The sequence below is a fragment of the Equus przewalskii genome, chromosome 8, assembly GCF_037783145.1.
Source record: "Equus przewalskii isolate Varuska chromosome 8, EquPr2, whole genome shotgun sequence".
In the NCBI taxonomy this organism is placed as follows: domain Eukaryota; kingdom Metazoa; phylum Chordata; class Mammalia; order Perissodactyla; family Equidae; genus Equus; species Equus przewalskii.
In genome coordinates this window covers 55,483,696-55,506,626 of record NC_091838.1, presented here as the reverse complement: position 1 = coordinate 55,506,626, position 22,931 = coordinate 55,483,696, and the positions used below count along the sequence as shown (strand labels likewise).

The following is a 22,931-nucleotide window of genomic DNA, read 5'->3' as shown; positions in this document are numbered from 1 at the left end:
TCTGTGAAGGACCAGATAGTAACTATTTACGACTCTGCTAACCAGATGATCTCTGTCACAATTATTCAACTCTGCCGTTGTAGCTTGAAAGCCACAGTAGACAGTATGTAAAGGATTAGGCGTGGCTGTGTCCAATAACATTTTATTTACAAAAGCAGGCAGAGAACAGAATTTGGCCTGCAGGCTGCAGTTTGCCAACCCCTGACTTAACTCATTCCTCCGTTCTCCATATATTTTATAAGGTGGACATTGGCTTTAAAGCTTGATTAGATTCAGGGGCAGTTTTTTTTGTGGCAAGAATACCATGGGGGATGCTGCGTGTTTCATCTCACTTCCCGTCAGAAGGTACACCATGTCTGTTGTCCCACTGTTGATGATGCTAAGAGTACTCAGTGGGCACAGATGGGTAAGACCTGATCCATCCACTGTAAACTCTCCATCAGCCTTTTGTCTAATGGTTTCATCTGTTAGGTTCGTTGTCTAAATCAATATTTCGTTAGAAATCATTGCAAAATAGTAACTTTCAGTTCTATTGTTCCATCTAGTTTCCTTAACCAGAATGCCTCTATGAGGAAGAACTTTCCAATATCAATGAGGGATTAAGGGATTTCAGTTATACTGAAATAGAGCTTGTACAGGAACAGCTTTTACAATCTGTATGCTAGTTCATTCTTTCCTTTTAATTGCCAAATTTCAATATGACGAATTGGTCCCTGGGTCACTTACAGTGATTTCCATTGGTTTGTAATTCTTTTAGGTGACAGGATTCTTTTTCTCTTTAGTTTTATTTTTTTGTATGACTATGAACTCATAGATTTTTTAATATATTCAGTGGTTGTCAGTTAATTGCATGTATTATTCTTTTTGCTGCTCACACTATTCCATCTTTGGCCAGTGGGGGCCCTTTGTGTTGGCTCCTCTTGGTCTTCAATTGCTTCTTTCTTTCTAGCCTACAAGTTCCAGGGAGAAGTTTTCAATGACGGAGTAACGAAACTGTTAATAATATACGTTGGAATTTTAACAAAACAAAAAGCAAGCAAGTAAACTATATGCATATAAAAGAAAGATTGATAAGAAATATGCCAAATTGTTAAATGTTTTTTCTGGGTAATACAATTATAGGAAAATATTATCCTTTTATTTTTTTTTACTTCTTTGTACTCTTCTGCACTCTAGGTCTTCTGCATTAAGAATTTCATTACTTTTATAATTTAAAAAATTGAGTTACAATTTTAACAACCCCAGTAGATTTCTTTTAATTTAGCAGGTACCTTTAGAACATTTAGAATAAGATACAAATTATTTTAAACGATATTTATATACACCTTTTTCAGAAGTGTAATTGTACAATTATTATGCAATTATTAAGAATATCCCGTATTCTCAAAGAACGTGTAAAGAGAGAGCAAAAATCGATTAAAAAAATCCGTTTTTTAACAACCTCCAGACTACAAAATTATAATAGATGCCTGTTTCTCCCATTTGTCTTTATAAGACCTTAAATTCTTTTCCTTGGTAACAATTTGGAAACTAATTAGTAAGTATATTTCTTACATCACTTTAGATAGTCTGCAACTTCTGGAGGTTCCTGGATCTGCGAGTATTCTTTCTGCCGTCCTCAATCCTGTGTGTTGACAGATTCAAAGCAAACGAACAAGAACAACAACAAAAGAACCTCTTCCTTAATATACGTCAAGGAGGCATGTAAATTAGTCTCCTTCACGATAGATGGTGATCATTGAGATGTGGCTTTGATGAGAGTCACATTTACCCAAGTCCCACCAGAGGCCGTCCTGGGCCTGTGTAAGTGGGATTTAAAATTGTGAGCCCCAGAAGGAAATCATCCTATATTTTCAGATGGATCACACTGTATAAAGCATGCAACATGGGGCCGGACAGGTGGCGTAGCCGTTAAGTTCACACGGCTTCTCGCTGGCCTGGGGTTTGCCGGTTCGGATCCGGAGTGCGGATATGGCGCCGCTTGGCAAAAGCCATGCTGTGGTAGGCGTCCCGTATATAAAGCAAGTAGAGGAAGGTGGGCATGGATGTTAGCTCAGAGCCAGTCTTCCTCGGCAAAAAGAGGAGGATTGGCAGCAGTTAGCTCAGGGCTAATCTTCCTCAAAAAAAAAAACAAAACAAAACATGCAATGTGGTCCTGTTGTGTGTGTTTTTTAATGAAGTTATACTTACCATGAATAATAGAGAAAAAAGTGTAAAATCTCAGCTATGTCAGAGCTGGTGTGTGTGTGTGTGTGTGTTTTAAAAGAAGAACTCCTCCCTCTCTTGATAGACTGTCTCCCACACCTAAAGCCTTGGAGCAAAGCTCCCCTTATGCTAAAACCAGGCTGAAATGTGCTTACTTTTCTCAGGCATTTTGGAAATTTGAAACACCTCTCAACTCTTTGGGTAGATCATTCAAGATTTCTACCATTTCCTGCCCAGAAATAGTTTCCTCATGGTGTCATACTAGAAATTTTTGCCATTGATAATTTCTTTGTACTAACATAACTAATAAAAGCTATCATGATAAATATTGTGTATATAAATCTGTGGATTCTACAGGATAAATGGGCAGTCACGGTGGCAGCAGGAAACAGAAGGCACCCTCAAAGGGTTTGACAGGAGTGGGTTCAATAAATAAATCTCTTTAATATGTGCTTGATCCACGTGGAGTTTGGCACATACTAAGAGTAGACATGAGCGACCAAAGAACATGAACTTGGCTTCACTGTTTTTAGAATCTTGGAGTAAATGTGAACTGAGAATATTTTACATAGACTTTTGGAAAAGAGTATTTATTATCTTCATCTGGACTGGTGATCCGCTTCCAGCTGTGACCATGGAGTTAAAAAGGAGGAGGAGGAGGAAGAGGAGGGAAGGGGCGGAGGGGAGAAGGGGCCAGAAACAAGACTTGTTGAAAAAATAACCACTTCTCCAGGGCTGCACAGAGGAGGAGAATTCCTCAGGTACCACAGGTGACCAGATGATTGTCTGGGACAGGAAGCTCTCTTGCCTTTGCTCTGTCTTACTTTGCATAACTTAAAGTGTGTTCTCTCTGGTAGGAAAATTAATGGCCCTGCCCTTTCGAAAACTAGATTCCTTTGTTAGTGTTGGTCCCATTAGACAAAACAGGCAAATGTCCCAAGCTTCTCTGGTAACTCACAAATTTTCTTGGGTATGGATTTGCTTTAACAGGCTTGCCAGTTTACAGGAACTGTGCACTGTGATATTTACCCAACTGCTTTTGCTTTTTTCTAAGCTCCATCAGTATGGGGACTGGGTATTATGCCTGTGGGCTGGTTCAGTGCCAAGAGTGGATACATATTTGTTTAACCAATGAAAGACCAGGTCTTATATTCCTACAGTTTCCTCCTCAATATGAAGGGCAAGATTAGACAGTTAAGAAATGTTGGGTGAACACTAGTTTATGTAGTGGTGCAGATGCTGCACGAGGTAACTCAAGTTAAAGATTTACTTAGGTATTCATCTTCTCAATCCCGGTCCCTGGAGATACTGACTGTAAATATTGGTGACAGGTGAGGCATACATTCCAGGTGAAAAATTGCTACTGCCTTTTCTAAACTGTTGCCACTCTAAATAATTTCAGTTCCCAATTTTTAACCAGACCCTGGTACTTAATCCTTAAAATTACTAGTCCTGAGTACAAGATGTGTACGTAGTATTTCTTAACTCTAGCAAAATGGTAATAGAACCAAACAAAGCACATTTGTTTTCTGTTTATTTAAAATATAATTTTGACGGTGTTTCTCTATACTGGAAATTATTTAACTTTGTCCCCTTGAGTCGGAGTTTTCATGAAAAATTGCTTTTTAGGGTAGAGAATCTGAAACATGGATTTTTATTTATTTGAGCCATCTCTCTTTCAAAAGAAATAATTTATGGAACTGACTCATAGGAAATAATTTTAAAGGTGATAGGTAATTTTGAAGGATTAGACCTCACGCATTTAGGTTTATCTCCTTTGGGATGAGAGTCAACAAAGAGAGGCTCTCCTGAGGCGATGTGCAGACCTGTTGAGCCTTGTGAAAGTGCTGGAATCTGTCTGAGTAATTAGCAGCTTTGCGCATGTAGAGAGGAGCTCAGATTTCTTTGGGTTGAAGCGTGGGACATGCAGTTGTAGGAGAAAGGCAGGGACAATAAGTGATGAAATAGCTGAGCAGTAGCAGCCAAGAGGGTTCTCATCACTCTGTGGTTCAGGGCAACGTTTCTTCAGGAGTTCCGGAAGAACACAGGGCATTTAAAAGAGCAGCAAAGACAGCAGGCATGGGAAGTGCGCTAAAAACCATTCACTTCCAGAATTACCATTGAGGTCTTATGTGTACTATGTCCAAAAGTCCAAAAAGGACATTAAGAGAAATAAATCATTTTACCAGTGCCAAGTTCACTTTGTCCCAGGAACTGGGATATTTCATAATAAATTGAAATAAAGGCCAAAAATGCAGCAATGGCAATTCTTTTTCAGATGGATTTTAGTCATCTTAATTCAGGCAATCAGTATATTTTATTCAAGCCTAGCTCTGTTTCTGTTTTTATTCAAGCTGTGGAGTTTTAAGATAGCCTTTCATAGATGGCAAATTATTTTACTTCCTGTAATATTTATAAAAATGCAGAAGTTGTAAAAGTTATTTGTACTAAATGTCTATTCATTTTTTTGTCTAAGTAGTTACTAAGGTAATGCTGGCATCAAAATATTTTTGTATAATAAAGAATTATTTAGTAATGAAAATTTACCACTAATTGATTAGTTTGAGTAGACATACTTTCGAGTAATATTGATTTGCATTAAATTCCCGTACAATTCTCATCAAAGTATAAATGAATTAACCAACCACCATAAATATTTAATGAATATGGAGCACTTACAGGAGTCAGCATATGGCTTTTGTTTGCCTAATAAGCATCTACACAGGTTACTTCATATCATGCATATTAACTTATAATAATGACCATAGTAATAATCTATAACTTGGAAGTTAAGGGCACATTTCTAATTTGAACATCATTTTCATTTTACCAGTTTAGCCCAGATTGCAAGATATCTGACTGATATATTTCTGCTTGGGTGTATATGATAATAAAAGAAGATCACTTCTTTCTGCTTCCTTGAACTCCTAAAGCCAGATGTCTTGTCTATCAAACTCTGTTAACCAATTGATGGGCTAAGTGATCAAAAACTGGGTATGGTCAGTAATATTCAAATAACTTTTTTCCCTAACACAAACAACTCTGAAGACTTCACCCTAAGGATCCTGAGTTGCCGTGGTGAACTTTTTATTACTAACCCCATCAAAAATCCATGGACAGTTATGACCCAAAAGTATACTACTGAATGTGTGAAATAGACAAACCTTTCAGTTTTGACAACCTGAGTGTTACAGATGTATTTGTGATCTAAAAAGCTTATAAGGTTTTGCCTTAAAAGATGTTGTATGATCGTTCATATTTTCTTCATTTACATAGTTGGCCGAAATATGGAGAATAAATGGAGAGTCATCCACAGGAGTTCCCTTGGGGCCTCGTAAGCAAGAGTACATGTGTGTGAGCGCCTGTGTGCATGGCTCCCTGCTTGGCTTCTCTTTGCCATCATTGATTTCCTCCTCCTCATTAAACTCTTACTGATTCCTGTCTTCCAGATGACACCGGCTGTCCTAGTAGCCAGTCAGTGTCTCCTGTGAAGACGCCCTCAGATGCTGGAAACAGCCCTGTTGGCTTCTGCCCTGGAAGTGATGAAGACTTTACCAGGAAGAAATGCACAATTGGAATGGTTGGTGAAGGAAGCATCCAGTCAGCTCGATATAAGAAGGAACCCAAGTCAGGCCTTGTAAAGCCAGGTGAGTGCCCTTGCTCTTCTCTCCATGTTTTTCTCAGAGTGATATGACTGGAGTGATTTCACATTTAAAATGAAACACCTGTATATCAAGGCAGGGAACCTTAACACTGTAGTACCCAGGAACATCTGTTTTTTTAAAGGAAGAGGGGCAGAGGGTAGAATATTTTCTGTACTGGTTGTTAATAACTGAGTAAGTATAGCGACATGTGCGTTATAAAGACATAGAAAAAGAATCAAAGTCGGAGAAATGCAAACTAGATGGTCTAACAGACATTTAAACTATATAATTAATTCGAGCATAAATTATACTGAAAAATTACTTGATACCATCTAAAGTGCCTACACATTATAAAAAGAACAGGTTATCTTGATGCAAATCTATATAAATGGAATCATATAATATGTGGCCTTTGGCGTTTGGCTTCTTTCACTTAGCATAATGTTTTCAAGGTTCGTCAATGTAGCCTGTATCAGTGCTTCATTCTTTTTTACAGTTCAGTAATATTCCATCGTATAGATATACCGCATTTTTTTTTTTTGAGGAACATTAGCCCCGAGCTAACATCTGTGCCCATCTTCCGCTACTTTATATGTGGGATGCCTACCACAGCACGGCTTGCTAAGCGGTGCATAAGTCCCCACCCAGGGTCCGAACTGGCGAACCCCGGGCTGCCGAAATGGAATGTGCAAACTTAACCACTGTGCCACTGGACTGGCCCCCGGATATACCACATTTTAAAACAGACTTCTGTTTTGAGCAATTTTAGGCTTACAGAAAGGTTGAGTGGAGTGTACAGAGAGTACATATGCACCCTCAGCACCACCTCCAGCTTCCTCTGTTATTAACATCTTGCCTTAGCATAGTGATATACCACATTTTACTTATCTATTCACAATGGATGGCCATTTGTGCTGTTTTCACTTTCTGGCTATTATGAATGATAGTGCTATGAACGTTCATGTACAAGCTTTGTGTGAATATGTTGTTAGTTCTCTTGGGTCTAACCTAGAAGTGAAATTGCCGAGTCACATGACTACTCTATATTTAACCCTTTGAGAAACTGCCAAACTGTTTTCCAAAATGGCTGCACCGCTTTGCATTTCCACCAGCAATCCATTAGGGTTCCAGTTTCTCCACATCCTTGTAAACCAATGTTAGTCTCTCTCTTTGATTGTAACCATTCTAGTGAGTGTAAAGTGTTATTTCATCGTGCTTTTGATTTACATTTCCCGATGGCTAATGATGATGATGGTCTTTTCATGTGCTTGTTGGCCATTTGTATATCATCTTTGGAAAAATGCTCTCAATTTTCTTTTAACCAGGGAGTAATCACCAGTAGAATCTACTTCTGCAACATATGAGATGTAAGTTTAAGAACGGGAGCCCTGTCATCCTCTTTGTATTCCTGACACACAGGGTCTGGTGCATATTGGGGGCTCAGTCAACATTTGTTGACCACAACAGCAAAGGTTGGCTATGGGATTGAGAGGATAAAATGGTGCAGGAAAGAATGTCAGCTTCGTGGATTACAAAGAAAAAGTACATTTCACTGTGAAGGTATTGTAGGATTTGAATGCAACCTGAAATTATTTTGTTTTTGTTATCTACCCCCCCCACCTCATTTCAAAACCCTTTTACAGTGGTGACAATAAAATGAAACAGTGAAACAGGAGACAAGTGTGGTACCGAAAGAACAAACTGAGATTAAATGGGAGTTAACATTATCATTGCCCTTCCTTGTTTCAATAATCATGATAAGAATAATCACGTTAACATAAGACTTAAAACCCTATGTATATATACAGAGTTCACACCAAGAAAGTCGCTAATCCTAGAACAACTGCTAAAGATCAGCTGCTTGTCTTGCTGAGAATGTTTAAGGTCCTACATCTTCATGAGGAAAATGCAGACAAAAAAGAAAAGAAAGAAGAGAGGGAGGGAAGGAGGAAGGAAGGAAAGAAGAAAGGAAAGAAGGAAGGAGGGAAGGAAGGAAGAAAGCAAGAACAATTGTTCTTCGTGTTGTTTTGATTCATGGATCCTTTGAAAGTCATGAAGGCAGTGGACCCATACTCCAGAAAAATACCCATAAGCAGAAAACATCGCATACCCTTTCTGAGGTTTTGTGGCTATTCTTTATTAGGGTTTCTGAATCCTAGTTTAATGACCCTTGTCCGGAGGCAGAACCTGAAACACCACTTTCGTCACCTGCTTCTGATTTAATTGCTCATAGGCAAACATCACCTAAGTAGGCCTCACTTGGTAATCTTTTTATGTATTTGCATTTAAAGAAGGTCAGAGGGATCCCTGAAGTTTATTTCTTAGTTGCCTAAAATTCCTAACATCACTGAAAAAGCTGCCCAAGCTTTTGAACAGGACCCAATTCTATACAGTGAGCTCATTGTATTTAGAACAATCTGCACCGTGACCTATATTCTCTGAACTTTCAGCAGAGTAAACCCGTCAGTCTCATAAATCTGAAGAGAGGAAATCCTGGAAATGAGGCTGCTGGATGCCTCCAAAATTCATAAAAGGCAGAGACATAATCTGCTAAACCGCCAGAAGATACTGCTCTGGGTTAAAGTGTTCCACCGCCTCCGTTGCCTCACGTGACCATCTCTCCTCAGCCCAAACTTCTCTTCAGCTCTTGATGCGTGCTATACTTTTTTAAAATAAATCCACTCATTAGAACCAATACCAGTTTATTAAAATAGCAGGCAATTAGTGTCTCTTATACAGATGCTCAAGGGCCCTTTAACATTAAATAACCCCAGCCCGTTTAATTTTAGGTCCGTTGTTCTAGATTCTGGAAAACTGCTATTAGCCTCAGAAAGGAATGATTGAAATGCCCCTTGGTCATTCAGATACAGACCTGATAATGTTCTTGAGTATCTGACGCTGAGGGAGAAGGGAAAAACGTCACAGGATGCCAGGAAGGGCTTAGAGAGGCCAGCTGAGCAAGCCTGCACCTTTCTGACCCGGCGCTGTGGCACACACAGCGTGATCGCCCTTCCTTCCTCCAGCAGGACTCGCTCTAGAACTTCTTGGAGGCAGTGAGCCTTGTGTCATTTTGGCTTCTATCACTTAAAGCCTGTGCAGATTTAATTAAAAAGTGCCACCCAAGAGCAAGAGAAAATGTCCCTGGAGTCCAGTTCGATGACTTTGTGTTTTCACGTTTTACTTTTATCTACAAGTCAATTCAGCAGACATTCAGGACTGAACCTCCAGAGCCTAATGCGGTGTCTGTCATAAAGTAGGCGTCCAGTAAATACTTAAATGAGAAATAGAGTGTACACTCTCTGCAGGGATTACGTTTAGTGTGGGAGGAGCATCGGAAAGATAGGACAAAGATGACCTCAACATCGTCCTTGCTCTTAGGGAACTTATAATTTAAGGCAGAATACTGTACAATAAATCTGGCCCATAGCACAGATGGAAAGCAAAGGAATGAAGGCATTCGGACCGGGAGCTTTCGGAGGAGTCTGCCGTGGTAACATTCCTTCTCCCAGGTGCTCCTATATTTAGTTTGCAGTTTTCCTGATGAAATTTCTTTTTTTGCCCAGAATGGAAAGGCCTAAATGAATTAGTGCTCTTGTACATTAAATGACATTCCACGGCCTCCCGTAATACTTGGTTTACTGCTTGGACGTATCTCAATCCAAGGAAGAAAAAGACCCAGTGTCGTTGTTTTACAAATAGCAGTACTAAATTCTTTCTCCACCAGGCTTGTCGGAGAGCTGGGGAAACAGTTACACAATTTAAACAAATAATCGGAAAATGTGAAAGGGAAGAAAAAAGAGATAGGTAAGGAGCAAAGGTTAGGGTCACTATAATTTCAAAGAAATCCACATTTAGAAACTGAAATGTTGAAATCTGCATTTGAAAGATGTCACCGTATTCCATCAGCATTCAAACTAAGTTAGTCTTTCCTTGTCATCAGACACCACCCAGGCTGTTGAAACTGGAGACCTGGCCAGATGAACTGTAATAACCTCACCATAATACCTGAGGATTGGTTACTTTAAAAAGACTGTTTCCCACATTCAGAGGCATTTGCTAGAAAACTCAGAAGGCACCAACTAGGTTAGAGGTTACTCAACACTGGTTCCCTTAAGAGCTAGAGGCTCTTTCACGCACAGCTGACGGCCTACAGATGTTCCTGTGCTTGTCCCAGCATTCACTTCAGAGGTGGTTCTGTGAAATAAAAGAGAGCTAGACAACTCACCTGGGAGCTACACAGCTTACCTGGGAGCTACACAACTTACCTGGGAGCTAGACAACTTACCTGGGGAGGCCGTTCTGATAATAACTTGAGCTACCTAGAGGGGAGTTGAGAGCTCACTTATGCAGCTTCTCCCCAGCTTACCCAGCTTGTCCTGTCCTGGGAAAAAAGTGTATGTGTGTGTGCGGGAGGGTGGCGGGGCGGGGGGGTGTGGAGACACTTTCTAATGACAAGACTCTGGAGTCCAGCATACTAGTTCGGAATCTTTATACCGCCACTTTGTAACTGTGCTCTCTTCAACTACCTGTTATCTTCTTGAAACATTGCATTCAGCATCTGTAAAATGAGTTGTTGCGAAGATTAAATAGTCTAATGAATGCCAAGTACCCAACAGTAGATCTGGCACAAAGTAATTCCTCAGTGAATGTTAATAACGGTCATTTGTTAATATGGTAATTTTAACTTTAATGGTTATTTTTAACCATTAAATTTTAATTTTAATTTTCACGGTAATTTGTTAATAATGGTCATTTCTGTGGAGGACCCTGACAGGAGTAGAAAATGACATCTGATGGCTTGACAGTGAGGAAAAAGACAGGACAACATGAAAGAGCAGACAAAGGACCACTAGAAAGCATAGTGGCCTTTTAAGTGTTTAAATGCTTTGTGGCATTTAGTGCGGTAATTAATGTTCTAGAAACAGACTGAGTCATTGCGATGGTGGAGTTGGCAGAAAATGATGTGTATGAGGGCAGAAAAATGTCTTAAGCATTTTAGAAATATTTTCATAGAATGGAAAAAATTAAAATTTCAGTGCTAAATGAGATTTTGGTTGTATGGAAACTTTCAGCATTCTTGGCAAGGCGTTATTTTTCTAATAGTTTACAGTTACACTCAGAGGTCTTAACAGCAACAAGGCCCAGCCTCAGATACAGGCTGTACTCTATTTCGGATACTGAAATCCTTATGAAAATATCTGGAAGGATGTATTAGGTGTAATTGTGGGCTTGAATACACTCTGAAATTGGGTTTAAAAATGTTTTAGCTGACATTTATTGAGCACTGACTGTCCCAGGCAAAATTCCAGGCACTTGACTCATTTAATCCTAACATCAAGGGTGATATTATGCCGTATTTTACAGATTGGGAAACTGAGGCACAGAGAGGTTAATAACTAATCCAAGGTCACACAGCTTGTAAATAGATTTTACACCAGGTAGTCTTGCTCCTGTTAGCCATTGTACTGGTCGTAAGGCCTGCCTTCAGAGTAGTAATTTTAATTGCAATAAAGGATATCAAAATTGAGAAAGACAAGATAGGAATTATTTTTCTTTAATATTTGTAGAGCCCTAACAATTTTTATTGATTTTTATAGATTAACTAATATAGTCCATGTGTAGATTATGCTGGCTGTTGCTCATAAAAAAATCAATGAACTTCAGTGAAATTGTGGAAAGTTGAATACATGAGGCTGTTTGGATGCAGATCAGTAAAATAAACCATAAGGATGTGAACATCAAAGGAATGTTAAGGTCTTCAGTATTTTCCACTTAATCATGAACTAGTCCTTTCTCTATGTGTCAAAATGTTTTATGTGCCACCCGGCGTATCTTGAGTATTTCCGTAAACAGATATCATTAGATTTTGTCAACTTAATCAAGAGCTTTTGCATTTCTACTGAAGTGGAGCTCTGGAACTTCCACCCGAGAGAGAGAATGCTCAGCCAGGATACAGCAGAGAATGTTTTCTGGTGGACTGTTGTATAGTCTATCACTTCTCCCCAACAGGGGCCAGACCAGGAAAATAAAGCTCAAATGTGGGAGTGGACTTGAGTGTTTATCTTTATGGCAGGGTTACATATGTACTCTCATGCCCTTCTCCCATCTGCACTTTTGATGGTGCACCCAATCAATGTAACGCTGCCAAATGGTCCGTTAATGGTTTTTTCCTAAGAATTAGTGAATTATAATCCTCATCTTCCCAAAGGTAGCTGTCATCCAAACCCCAGTCTAATAGGATTTATTGCATGTGCTGTGTTCTAGCCACTGATCTGGGGGCCTGCCAGATGCTTAGTAAGTGCTCTGATGTGTTGAGAACAAAGCATTATAGCTCTCATACTTAGCAGAGGCTGCAGCGGACCACACACCAACTGTTAAACATATCTATCGGCTGCCAACATAAGAGAAATAAACGTGGAAACTTCTTTTACACACAAACTTATAAACCAAGAGTTTTAAATCATGCAGATGTATGCTTTAGATTGGGCTTTTTTTTTTTTTTTTTCCTAATTGAGGAGAGTTTATTGAGGAGACTGTCTGCATGCAGACAGATGGGCATGATTAAAGAGCTCTAACAAGGTCTGGTGAAATACTTGGCGCTGGCAACAGCTTGGAGCCATTCCCACATCCTGAAGGGGCAAGAGGAGGGTCAAGTGACCCAGAACCCAGAGGGAGAGGACTCTGAGGCTCTGGTGAAGTACTTTGATAGAGGAGTGAAGCCCCGGACAGGAAGGAGCCAGAGAGATGAATAACTGCCCTGACTTCTCTGTGTCATTGGCATAATTTGTTGTGTGGCATTTGGTGTACAGTAGGTTATTGACAAAAAGTTATGCGTTGAACAACATAGTGTGTTGATTTGGGTAATTCACTGAGTTAAAATCTTCTACCACCTAGGCCTGTATCTGACAGCAGCCAAGGGGAAGCACTAAGCTCCGTGAGTGCAGGCTGTGGTTCAGTGAGTGACGCTTCAGCTTCAGGGACCTGGCTGCAGTGGGCTTAGATCCCAAGATGCACGGACTAGAATGTTTGTGGCATTGCAGGAAAGCGATCTCTATGTAGGAGTCTAAGGAAAGGAAGGGAGCCCTCACTTCACCACATATCAAAGGTTTCTGCCAAACCTAGGTTTGAATCCTGGCTGTATATTGACTAGCTTTCATTCATTCACTCAATCGGTATTTATTAAGCATTGCTCTGTGCTGATCCACATTGTTCCAGGCACTAAGGATAGGGGAATGAGAAAACAGACAAGATGCCTGTTCTTGAGGAGCCTGCCTTGATTATGGGAGATGGCTGATACACAAACAGACAGGGTAAGTTCAGATAGTGACAAGCAAAACAAGGTAATGCTATAGACAGCCACTCTGGGTGAGGCAGGGGAGTGGCTGGGGAGATGACCTTTGAGCTGAGAACTTAGCCATATTCATGCATGTTTGGGGAGGGCTGGGGCAGGGCAGAGCAGTGAGTTAGGAGGGGGAAAAGAGTGGTCATAGGTGAGGTCTGTATTGTTAGAGTAATGGGGAGCAGTTGGAGCATTTTAAGAAGAGAGACATAATTTGATTTATGTGTTTGAGATCCTTCTGGCTACTCTGTGGTGCTTGGATTTTTAAGAGATAAAACTGGAAGCAGATACACTAAATTTGGGTGTCTTAGCCTAGGAAGGAGGCAGTGAAAAAAGAAACAGTGTATGGATAGGTGTATATGACGGAATATAAGGTCCCCCATTTTGCCAATAAGATTTTAAAATGTTTTGTTTTATTTGCTCACTTGAGTAAAGCTTTAGAGGTATGGGTGAAATAGTCAATATCCAGTGGGTTTTTGTTATTTTAATTAAGCATGTTTGTACTCTACTATTAATTTAGAAACATTGATTTTTTAATTCATAACTAATTTAAAAATTTCATTCCATTTTTCTCACCCCTAGAACTACTTTTTAACTCATCTGGCTTTTCCAGAGCAAATCATCTTCACTTCTGTCCAATTTATTTGATAGAAAGTAATTTTGAATCCGTGTCTTGTTTTCTCATTGGATATTTTTTCAAGCCTACAAGTACTGTAAGGTTATGGGTTAAGTTACTGTAAAAAGAGACCCCAAAATACAGAGGTTAAAACCAGACAGAAGTTTGTCTCTTGCTAACCAGCACATAGGTATTTGGGTGATTCAGTCTGCTGGCAGCTATGTCAGGTTGACTGTCATCTGTCAGGAGAAGGAAGGGGGGAGGGGACCAGGGGACACTCACCCAGTCATTTTAAAGTCAGGACACAGAAGTGGCACATGTCATTTCCAATTATATCCTGGGACACTTAGTCTAATGGGCACCTGTTATTCCGGAAGGAGGGGCAAATGGAGGTGGACATTGGAGGACAAGTAGCAGGTAGTCACAACAGCCGCTGTACAGCTTGGGGACAGCTGGTGGTTCTTTTTCCTATAGATGCGTATGAGTAGCCTTCACTCTCCAAAGCTATTCAGTTCCTGAATTCAGTTAGCCAGGATTGTGAGTTTTTGCGACCTCTACAACTTACCTGTTGACTGTATTGCTATTTAAAGTGATCTTTAAAAAGCTGGAGGAGTCGTACCATGGGAATGACTACAAAATCTGTTTTGAATTTCTCAGCCCCCTTCATTTTACACAATCCCCCGTCAGTTGACCTCCGAAGGTAGCCCAAACCAGCTCTGATTGAGATCAATTTAGACTGAAGTCTTTTTCAGATGACACTTTTTGTTCAAAGAAGGTGATTACGAAAGAGAGCTCTATAATAACAGGCTTTGGAAAGACTCTAATGTAAGAGGATTTCTTTCTTCTTTTCTGAGAGGTCATTGTGGGAGGAGGGTACCTCACTTATATTTAGACGCTGAATAGGGTGGACCAGGCCGCCTGCAGAGCAGTTGGGGGAAGGGGAGTTAGTGGATGGAAGAGTTTCTTTGGTAACATAAAGAAATATTGTCTCTTTTTCTCTATAATGTGGGGGAATGATTAATACTTAGCTTTTTCAAGTTGCTGTGAGAATCATAAAATATGCTAGGTATATGGCAGAGCATATGTGTCACGTAAATACTGCACAAGCACTAAGGAAACATGCACATCCTGTATCTTTGCAAAAATCAGTGTCAGCATTTGGCAGAAAGCTGTATTGGTAGTGACAGTGTTTGCCTGGTATACAGTATGTGCACAATAAATGATCACTGTGATTACTGTTATTAAATGAGGAATGAGGAATGTTTACAAATAGCCCAACTTTAAGGCGTTTGAATGCCCACTCATCATCTTGTCTGCATTGGTCCTACTTTATCACAGATCCCGTCTTGGTATGAATTATTCTGATATAATGGAGGACTTTGGTGGAAGCTTGATAAAACGTATTTACTCTAAGCAAACTCTTATTTCTTATGGAAGAAATATGCCAACAGTTGTCCCAGAGAGCCGTCGATTCCGTTTTCTCCTTTCAGAACAACAGATCTCTCCTGTTTCTCGCTCCCAGGCAGCACTGTGAAGTGCCTCGCATGTTTAAGTAGCTGGACTTTATGGAGTACACCAAACATTCGCCTCAAAGCATCACATGCTTGCCATTAAATTTAGGCATGTGTGGGGTTTTGACATAATTTCTTTCTTGCCCATTGGGATACAGTCATTCTAGCAGAACTCTTAAGTGTTTTGTTCTAACATTGTCAAAGGACCAGCCTTGACTGCTGTTGTAGGCATTTACTTCTATTTGACAATTTGGTATTTCTTTAAATGCTTTGTGTCCATTCATGAGGGCGATGGTTTCATTTGAAATGCTGCACTCACCAGGGAGAAGCTCCTGTGCTCTTCTCTGATACGCCAGCCTCCCCTCTGCCTCCTGTTGCTATGGTGCCCGGCAGAGTAACTTCCTTGCCCTGCACATGTAGGAGGCTCGGTCTCCATGGATACCCCACTCTGAGACTGTACTCCACTGAGCGATGAGCTGCACACACTGTATTTCTGCACAAAACATACCCCAGCCTGTGGTGGGAGGCTGTCTGCAGAGGCAGTGTTTGCCATGAAAGTCTACGGAGCTTACCTTCTAAGTAAGTAGTACTAGTCACAGTAAGTAAATAATTATATTGGATCACAGAGGATATGCTCTGTGTGTGTATGTTGGGGGGCGGGGTAAAGTTAGTTGTGGTAGGCCAAAAATGTGGTCTGAAAACAAAGTTTCAACTCTGCCTTTCAGAGGCAACTCCGAATGCAGAGCCTGTAACTAAACTTTTAATAATACACACATGGATTGTTTTAAATACCCCTTGTCACTTGTGACAAATCACTTGTGACACTTGTGAGTCTGTCTGAGCAATTTGAAGCCAAAATGAAAAAGAATGACTACAGATACTTCCATTTTAGAATGCTCTTCTAACTGTGAGCATTGCATGCTGCATTTGTAAATGCAAAGCCTGGACTTAACCCAGTGGTACTCTGGGAATAGATGAGCACAGCCACAATTAATGCTAATTGGCACCGCACAGAGTTTGCAGTGGGCCTCTGTGTAGGCTGAGACGCCATGTATTTATTATCAAGAGAGAGCCTGCTCATGTGCTCTTGTCTGCCGGGTCACCATGGAAATTATTCAGAGCACATCTCTCTGACCAGTTTTAATTTACTTTCCTGACTTGGCATCCAGTAGAAATTCTGAAACTCTTCATGTCCATGGAATTAGGATGTGGAAGAGTTTTCTTTTTATTAACTGATTTGATCTAATACTCTTTACTGTACATTCTAAGAGCATAAGGGTTGGGTTTGCAATGTTGTAAAACCCATGCATCATCTTAAAGCTATTTTCATGTGCTGGGCAAATGATTAATGCCTGTGGTGTTAACATTAATTGGTAGAAACAGAAGAGCTAACGTATGCTAACCCCAACTCTAGTCCAATAACTTTAATATTGTGTAAAATTTAGATTTTTAGACTGTCCGTAGTAGATAGCTGGCATCTAGCAGCTCTAAAAAACAGTAAAAGAGGTACTGTATTGATATAAGAGAGATTCATATTTTAATCATTTAAAAGTATGGCCACAGTATTATGCTAGATTGTAAATTTCTCTTATGTTCGCTACTCATGACCGACCATTAGGCAAACGACAACCAATGTGATGTCATCTTTTCCAAGTGTTAGTCATGGCTTAATTTTAATTGCCCCAAATGGTAAAAAGGTACCACCCTTTGTGAATGTGAATGTGCTGGTGACTACTGTGGCTCTGACTTTGTCACTGAGGTCAAGCTTTAGGTCATTGCTTTAATATTTTATGTTTAATATTTTATAAATATAATTTCCATCCATCAAAGGAGCATCAGACAGATAAGGGTGTGTGATGAACTCTTTAGTGATCATGGTTTTGAAGAAATTGATGTTAATGACACTTTCTCCAAAGTTTTTCACTTCATTAGTAGTATAAGGCCCCTTTTCCCTTTCTCATTGTGTCTGTGATAAATTCCCCTGCCCATCTCTGAAAACCAGCATAACATGGAATCTGTTTCTACCTGCAAGTATCTGAATCTCCTTTCTGAAACTGTTTTCTCATCTGTTTAGTAGAATAATAATAGTACCTATGACATGAGCCTGCTTTGAAATGTCAGTGGCATAATCAGTGGTGCATGACATACAATAAATATTTACTGCAGTTGTATTATGGTTATTATAGACATCATCATCATCGTTACAATGCTTTGTAGTCCAAGGAAGCTGTAGCTATAGCTTGAACAATTCTTTAGTTTGGTTCCCTTCAGCCTATCAAATTTCCTATCAAATACTTATTAAGAAGTTATGTGCTTGGCATCCTGATGGGAATTAATGGCATGCGATGTACATGAAAATGTCCCTAACAAAATGTGAGATATACAATAGCTTTCTCTTTTCAAATGCATGGGTTTCTCTTGTTGTTAAATGGCTATACATATATATAATAAAATGTTTGCCAATTAATTTTGCCCCCACTAATGAATTTGTAGGATTTCACGATGGATATGTAAGATAAAAGGGGCTAGGCCATAGCTTGTCTAGTTAATATTTATAACTTGAATTTAAAATGTGACAATTAAAAATCTAGGTTCAAATTTTAAGCTCTCTTCCTTTTCTGAAAGGATTTCCGTTCAGAGTGCAATAAATGGCATATTTTGAAAAGAGAGCAATTTCATTAACTTGAAAGTTTGGGGAATGATGGGAGAGGAAGAGATGGGAAATGATTGATTAATCTGTATAAAAATAGACCCCATGCTGGGATTTTTCCTTTTGCACTAATCCTGTGTGACATCTGAGCCAAAAAAAACATAAAACCAATGCCATATGTGCAAAGCCTGCTGGTACTGATTTTAAAACGCATGAAGAGTTGACCCAAATTATATTTTGCAGCTTCATTTTTATTGTAATGTCATTTTCATTTTCCATTTCTTCTTTCTGGCATATTCTCTTCCTTCCATCTGTTTGCCCTGGAAAGAACATGGCATGTGCAGCAAGGACTATACCAACGCACTTGAATGGAAAAAGGGGAGGACATTTGTAGGATGTGATTTAAAATGAGGTGTTTAGAGGTCGGAAACTTGGGAGTCAATGTATGTCCAGCTCTATAGCTAAATATATTTCACTAAACATGATTTCAGATGTAATATCACTCAGATAATCTAGCAAGAATAAGCCTTCCGTTGTAATGTTTCAAGGCAAAAATGAAATCCCATTAACATCCCCACTAGCATGGTGACCTTTTATCTCTACTGTACTGATCTGTGACCAAAATCATGCCCCCCTTCCTTTTCCATTGTTGTTAGTCATACACAATTTGTCAGGTGTTTCTTAGATGCTTGGTGCTGCTCCAGTGAGTTGTGGATCACATCCTTGTGTCGACGTCTGAGGAGCATTTTGAGGTGTCGGTTGACAGTTCTATTTGTCGAGTCCTTCTTCCTCAGAGGGAGTTGGTGGCAGTTTCAGAGGGAGGGATGCTCGCTTGTCCTGTGCAGCGGCAACATTATTCAGGGAAACTGGATCTTCCTGAGTCGTTGGCTTCTTGTACTCACCCCTGTGGCGGAGATACGCAGGCTCTGCAAGCCTCTGCCAGGAAGATCTGATTTCTGCTGGGACTATTGGCGGGCCTGACTGTTCTTGAGAGGTGGAGGCTGTGCCTGAACCTGATACTAGGTTACTGCCTGACATCCAATGCTCTTCCCCTCGTAGTGGGATCCAAGCCACAGGCTGAGAAGCGCTAGTGCATACAGAGCAATGGTTTGCGGGCCGTGCCATCGTTCGTATACTGCCAAGCCCAGCTTACCAGGGACAGTAAAAGGGTTTTGTCTGTGCAAAGCTGGGGCATTCTTGAGTTTTGGATGGGATTCTCCAACTTAGCATTTCCACCCTTCTTTTCTCCTCAGTCTCAGCCACCATTTAACAGAACTGAATGAATCCAGTAATGCTACTCATTTGTTTTCTGAACAAATATTTATTGATGTGCCAGGCAGTGAGCCAGGCACTGGGATACAGCAGTAAACCAGGGGCTCCCTGTACGTTTGTCTTGTGTTCCTGGGGGAAGTACACGGTCCCATGAATGCACAGAAGAGGACCATGGGATCCATACTCCGGCAGTCTAGAAAGTGTCCCAAGGGAAGTAATGCTGTAATGACACTTATAAAGGGTAAAAGTAGGTTTTTAAGTGCAAAGACATTTGGAGATCTGAACGTTACATGCCATTGCTATTAATATGAATGTTATGTACTCCCTTAGATTTTTTTTAACATTTTATTGTTATGATTACCATGTTATATTTAACAATTATTTCTTAGATCACTCTTTACTAGGATGTGAGCTTCTCTTAGATATGGACATATTCTTTCTTTCTTTCTGTCTGTCTCTTCTCTCTCTTTCTTAATTGTTTTATTATCTTTTAAGTTCATTTTAGCTGTTTCCCATATTCTTTTTAATATTATCTATAAAATATGTTGCATAACAAGAATCTATGTGACATATATGAAAGCTATGCAGTATGGTAATAAAGGAAACGTTCCCCTTTAAGAGTTCCCACGCCAAAGCCGCCTGCGTGCTCTCGCAGATCTCATTCTCTGCCTCTCCCCAGAGGTAACCACTGTATTGAAATGTGTGTTTTACCATTTCCTTGCACTTTAAAAATAATTTTTACCACATTGGGTATATGTCCCTAAAAATATGTTGGAACACGTGGGTACAATTTCAAAGTCCTGGAGCCTGATTTCTTTACCTTTATGTTCTCTCTAATTAGCACAGTGCTAGAATTGAGTAGGTCCTCAGTAGATGTTTATGAGTGAATGAGTATGCCCCAGAGCTAGAAGATATTTCTGTGATGCTATATGTCAGGCGATACTGGAATTCAGCTTTAGTGGATTTGTTCCTTTTGAGCCTTGTTAGTTTTGTCTCTTTGGGGTGCTTATAGGTATAGGCTACAGAAATTAGTCACATACTATTTTAATTGTTTGGGGATATTTCCAAACTACCATTTCCTCTCCATTTTACTGCCATGCAAACGCTCTCTAGTGGTCCTACAAAGAGTGGCCTTAATATTTTTGTAATGGTCTGCTTTGCTTTTCCATTCCATTTTGGTTTTTCATAGAACGTTAGGGGGTGGGGAGGAAAGGGGTGGAGAGAATTGAGAACACTGAGTACACTGGAATTTAAAAGTTAACTTGTGTAGGGGGTGGAGCAGAGAAGCTGGGCAAGCAGAGGGTTGGCCTGGGAACATGTGCTCCATGCCAGATATCACTTTGAGTTGAGATCCTGGGGAAGGTTCCATTAAACAAGTCTGTGGAAATGCAGAGCGTCATTTGTGTACAGAACATAATCTAATCGTGAGTATGCTTCGTTCTTTTTCAATGCTATAAACCACACAAGAGTAAGTAGAGAACTTTTTCAGGGGGACCTGCAAAACATTTTGTTCAGAAGCTTGAGAGTTCGAAGAGTTTTCAGTTGATAAACAATGCTGTGAGGTGAAATGCTGGAGCTTGCTGCTGGAAGCTCAGCTGGTTTGCAGAATGCCTTGTCTCTCCCCAGTGTGCACCCAGCTCTGCAAGGCCACCGTGGGAGTGTGGCATCCCAGGTGAAGTGGCCTCCTGGGCGGGTGCTAGGCTCTTCGAGCCTTTAACAGGTGTCCCAGGGCCGGAATTCAGGAGCCTTGCACCTGCTTTCCTCCGAGCCTGGCCCTTGATCCAGAATTCTCTGTTTGCTGCCGGGCCTTCTCCTGGAAACACTTCATGCGACTTCATTATTCCCTGTCTGTCTCCCTGGTTCTCGCTGTAGTTCTTGAAGACGTGTCTGAATTAACACAAACCCCACTAGGCTTTCCATGGCTTCTTTTGTTTTTGTTCTAACACTCTGTACAGATGCCAGCAATTGCCAGAATTTACCCAGCTTATTTGTTTTTATTATATTGACGTTTGTGCTCACAAGTAAAAAATAATTGCGTTAAAGATTGATTACACAGTGGTAAATACAGCATTGATCTTGGAGCATCTCAGTCCATTCTGATTAGATTATTCAATTTTTCACATAGTCTTCAGGCAATTGGAGAGATATTTTTTCCTTTCATTTGATGGAGATAATTCCTGTTTTGTTTTTCTGCTCTTTGGTTGTACAGAAAACATACGTATCTCTATTCAGCTGTTCTTTTATGGCGCCAGCACTGCAGTCAAACGTGTAACATAAGATGGAGGTGTTTCTTAATGTTTAACTTTCTTTGTACTTTTCCTATTTTAAATCCTTTTGTTTACTCGGAGTTTTAAATGAATTTGAACCTATGCAGTTACTTTTGTGAACCTAATTGCTATGTGGAAAGGGACTCCATGGTCTGAGCTCTTTCTCCCTTAACCGTAGGCCCATTTTCCTGTCATTGTCACCTGCCTTGCCTTCCATCCTCCAGACCCTCCTCCAGCTATTGCTGCCACAATGTCTCCATAAAGCATCACTCAGTTCATATTACCACCCCGTTCAAAACTCATCATGGCTCCCTCTTGACTTCAGAGAAAACGCCCTTAGCATAATGTTCCATGCCTTCCCTATTTTAATTAGCATAGTATTCACATTCTTCAACTCTCTGGGTACAAACTCACCCTTTTGGCTGCGTTTTCTCATCCGATCATTATGCTCCAGCCAAACAAGGGGTTCAATATATCCTAAATATGCCCTGTGTTTCCCTTCCTCTGTGTGTCAGTTCATGCCATCCCTTTCACCTAAGGTCTGCTCCCTTCTCCACCCCCAACACTTGTTCATATTCTCCCCGGTGCTCAAGGCCCATCTCAAGTGGCATCTCTTTGGTGACATATTCCATGCCCTCCTCCCCTCACCCTAGCTGAGAGTATTCCTTCTTCCTCGTGCTCCCTTAGTGCTCCTCTCTGTATTGCGCTCATCATGTCCTGCCTCATAGCCTAGTTATTTGCATAGTTCATGTCCTCCTGAAAGGAGCTTTGAGCACAGAACTGTACTTCTCCATGTTTCCCCCCCAGTGCCTGAGCGTGTGCAAGGCTCAACCCATATTTGAAACGGACTAAATTGAATGTTATCATCTTGGTTTCCAGTTATTAGATCTTTGTGAATTCTGATCACAAGGTACCAAGCAGAGTGGGCAAAGAAGAAAGAAGAGTCTGGAGTCAGACAACCAGCATTGCTATTTACTAGCTCTGTGACTTGGGGCAAGGCTCATCACCACTCACAGCCTCAGTTTCCTTGTCTGTACCCTGTATGTCTTTGGGAGGAAGGATTAAAGGAAATAGCAGATGTAGAGTTCTTGACAGAGTAGACTTTCAGTCTGCGGCTGCTAGTGACATTAGTATCTGACTCTGTTATTCGTTGTTAGTTATCCCTTCAAGGCTTGTGTAATCTGTCAACACCATGCCTTCTGTGTTTTCATTCATGTCATTAATAAAGCATGTTAAATAGGATAAGGGCAAAGACAGAGCCAGGTGACATGTTACTAGAGATTCCCTCAAGGGTGACAAGCAATCCATTAGTCAACATCCTTCGAGTACTGAACTATGCTGTTGGCCAGTGCACATGTCAGCCTTGTTCATAAGACTATCCTAAATGTTTTGACTAAATGCCTACTGCATTCCAGATACATGATTGA

General features: G+C 40.4%; 1 protein-coding gene across 22 annotated transcripts in view; it reads left to right on the top strand.

Moving 5' to 3' along the window:
• Nucleotides 1-22,931, top strand: part of SYBU (syntabulin) — a 109,545-nt gene that overhangs the window by 59,424 nt on the left and 27,190 nt on the right. For 20 of the 22 annotated variants that reach the window (XM_070630844.1, XM_070630838.1, XM_070630839.1 and 17 more), the window contains one exon: nucleotides 5,655-5,852. In XM_070630844.1, the coding sequence (XP_070486945.1) occupies nucleotides 5,655-5,852 (198 nt within the window). Of the gene's footprint in view, nucleotides 1-5,654; nucleotides 5,853-15,761; nucleotides 15,895-20,501; nucleotides 20,662-22,931 lie in introns of those variants that run through there. The other 2 variants (XM_070630854.1, XM_070630855.1) reach the window with 2 other exon arrangements.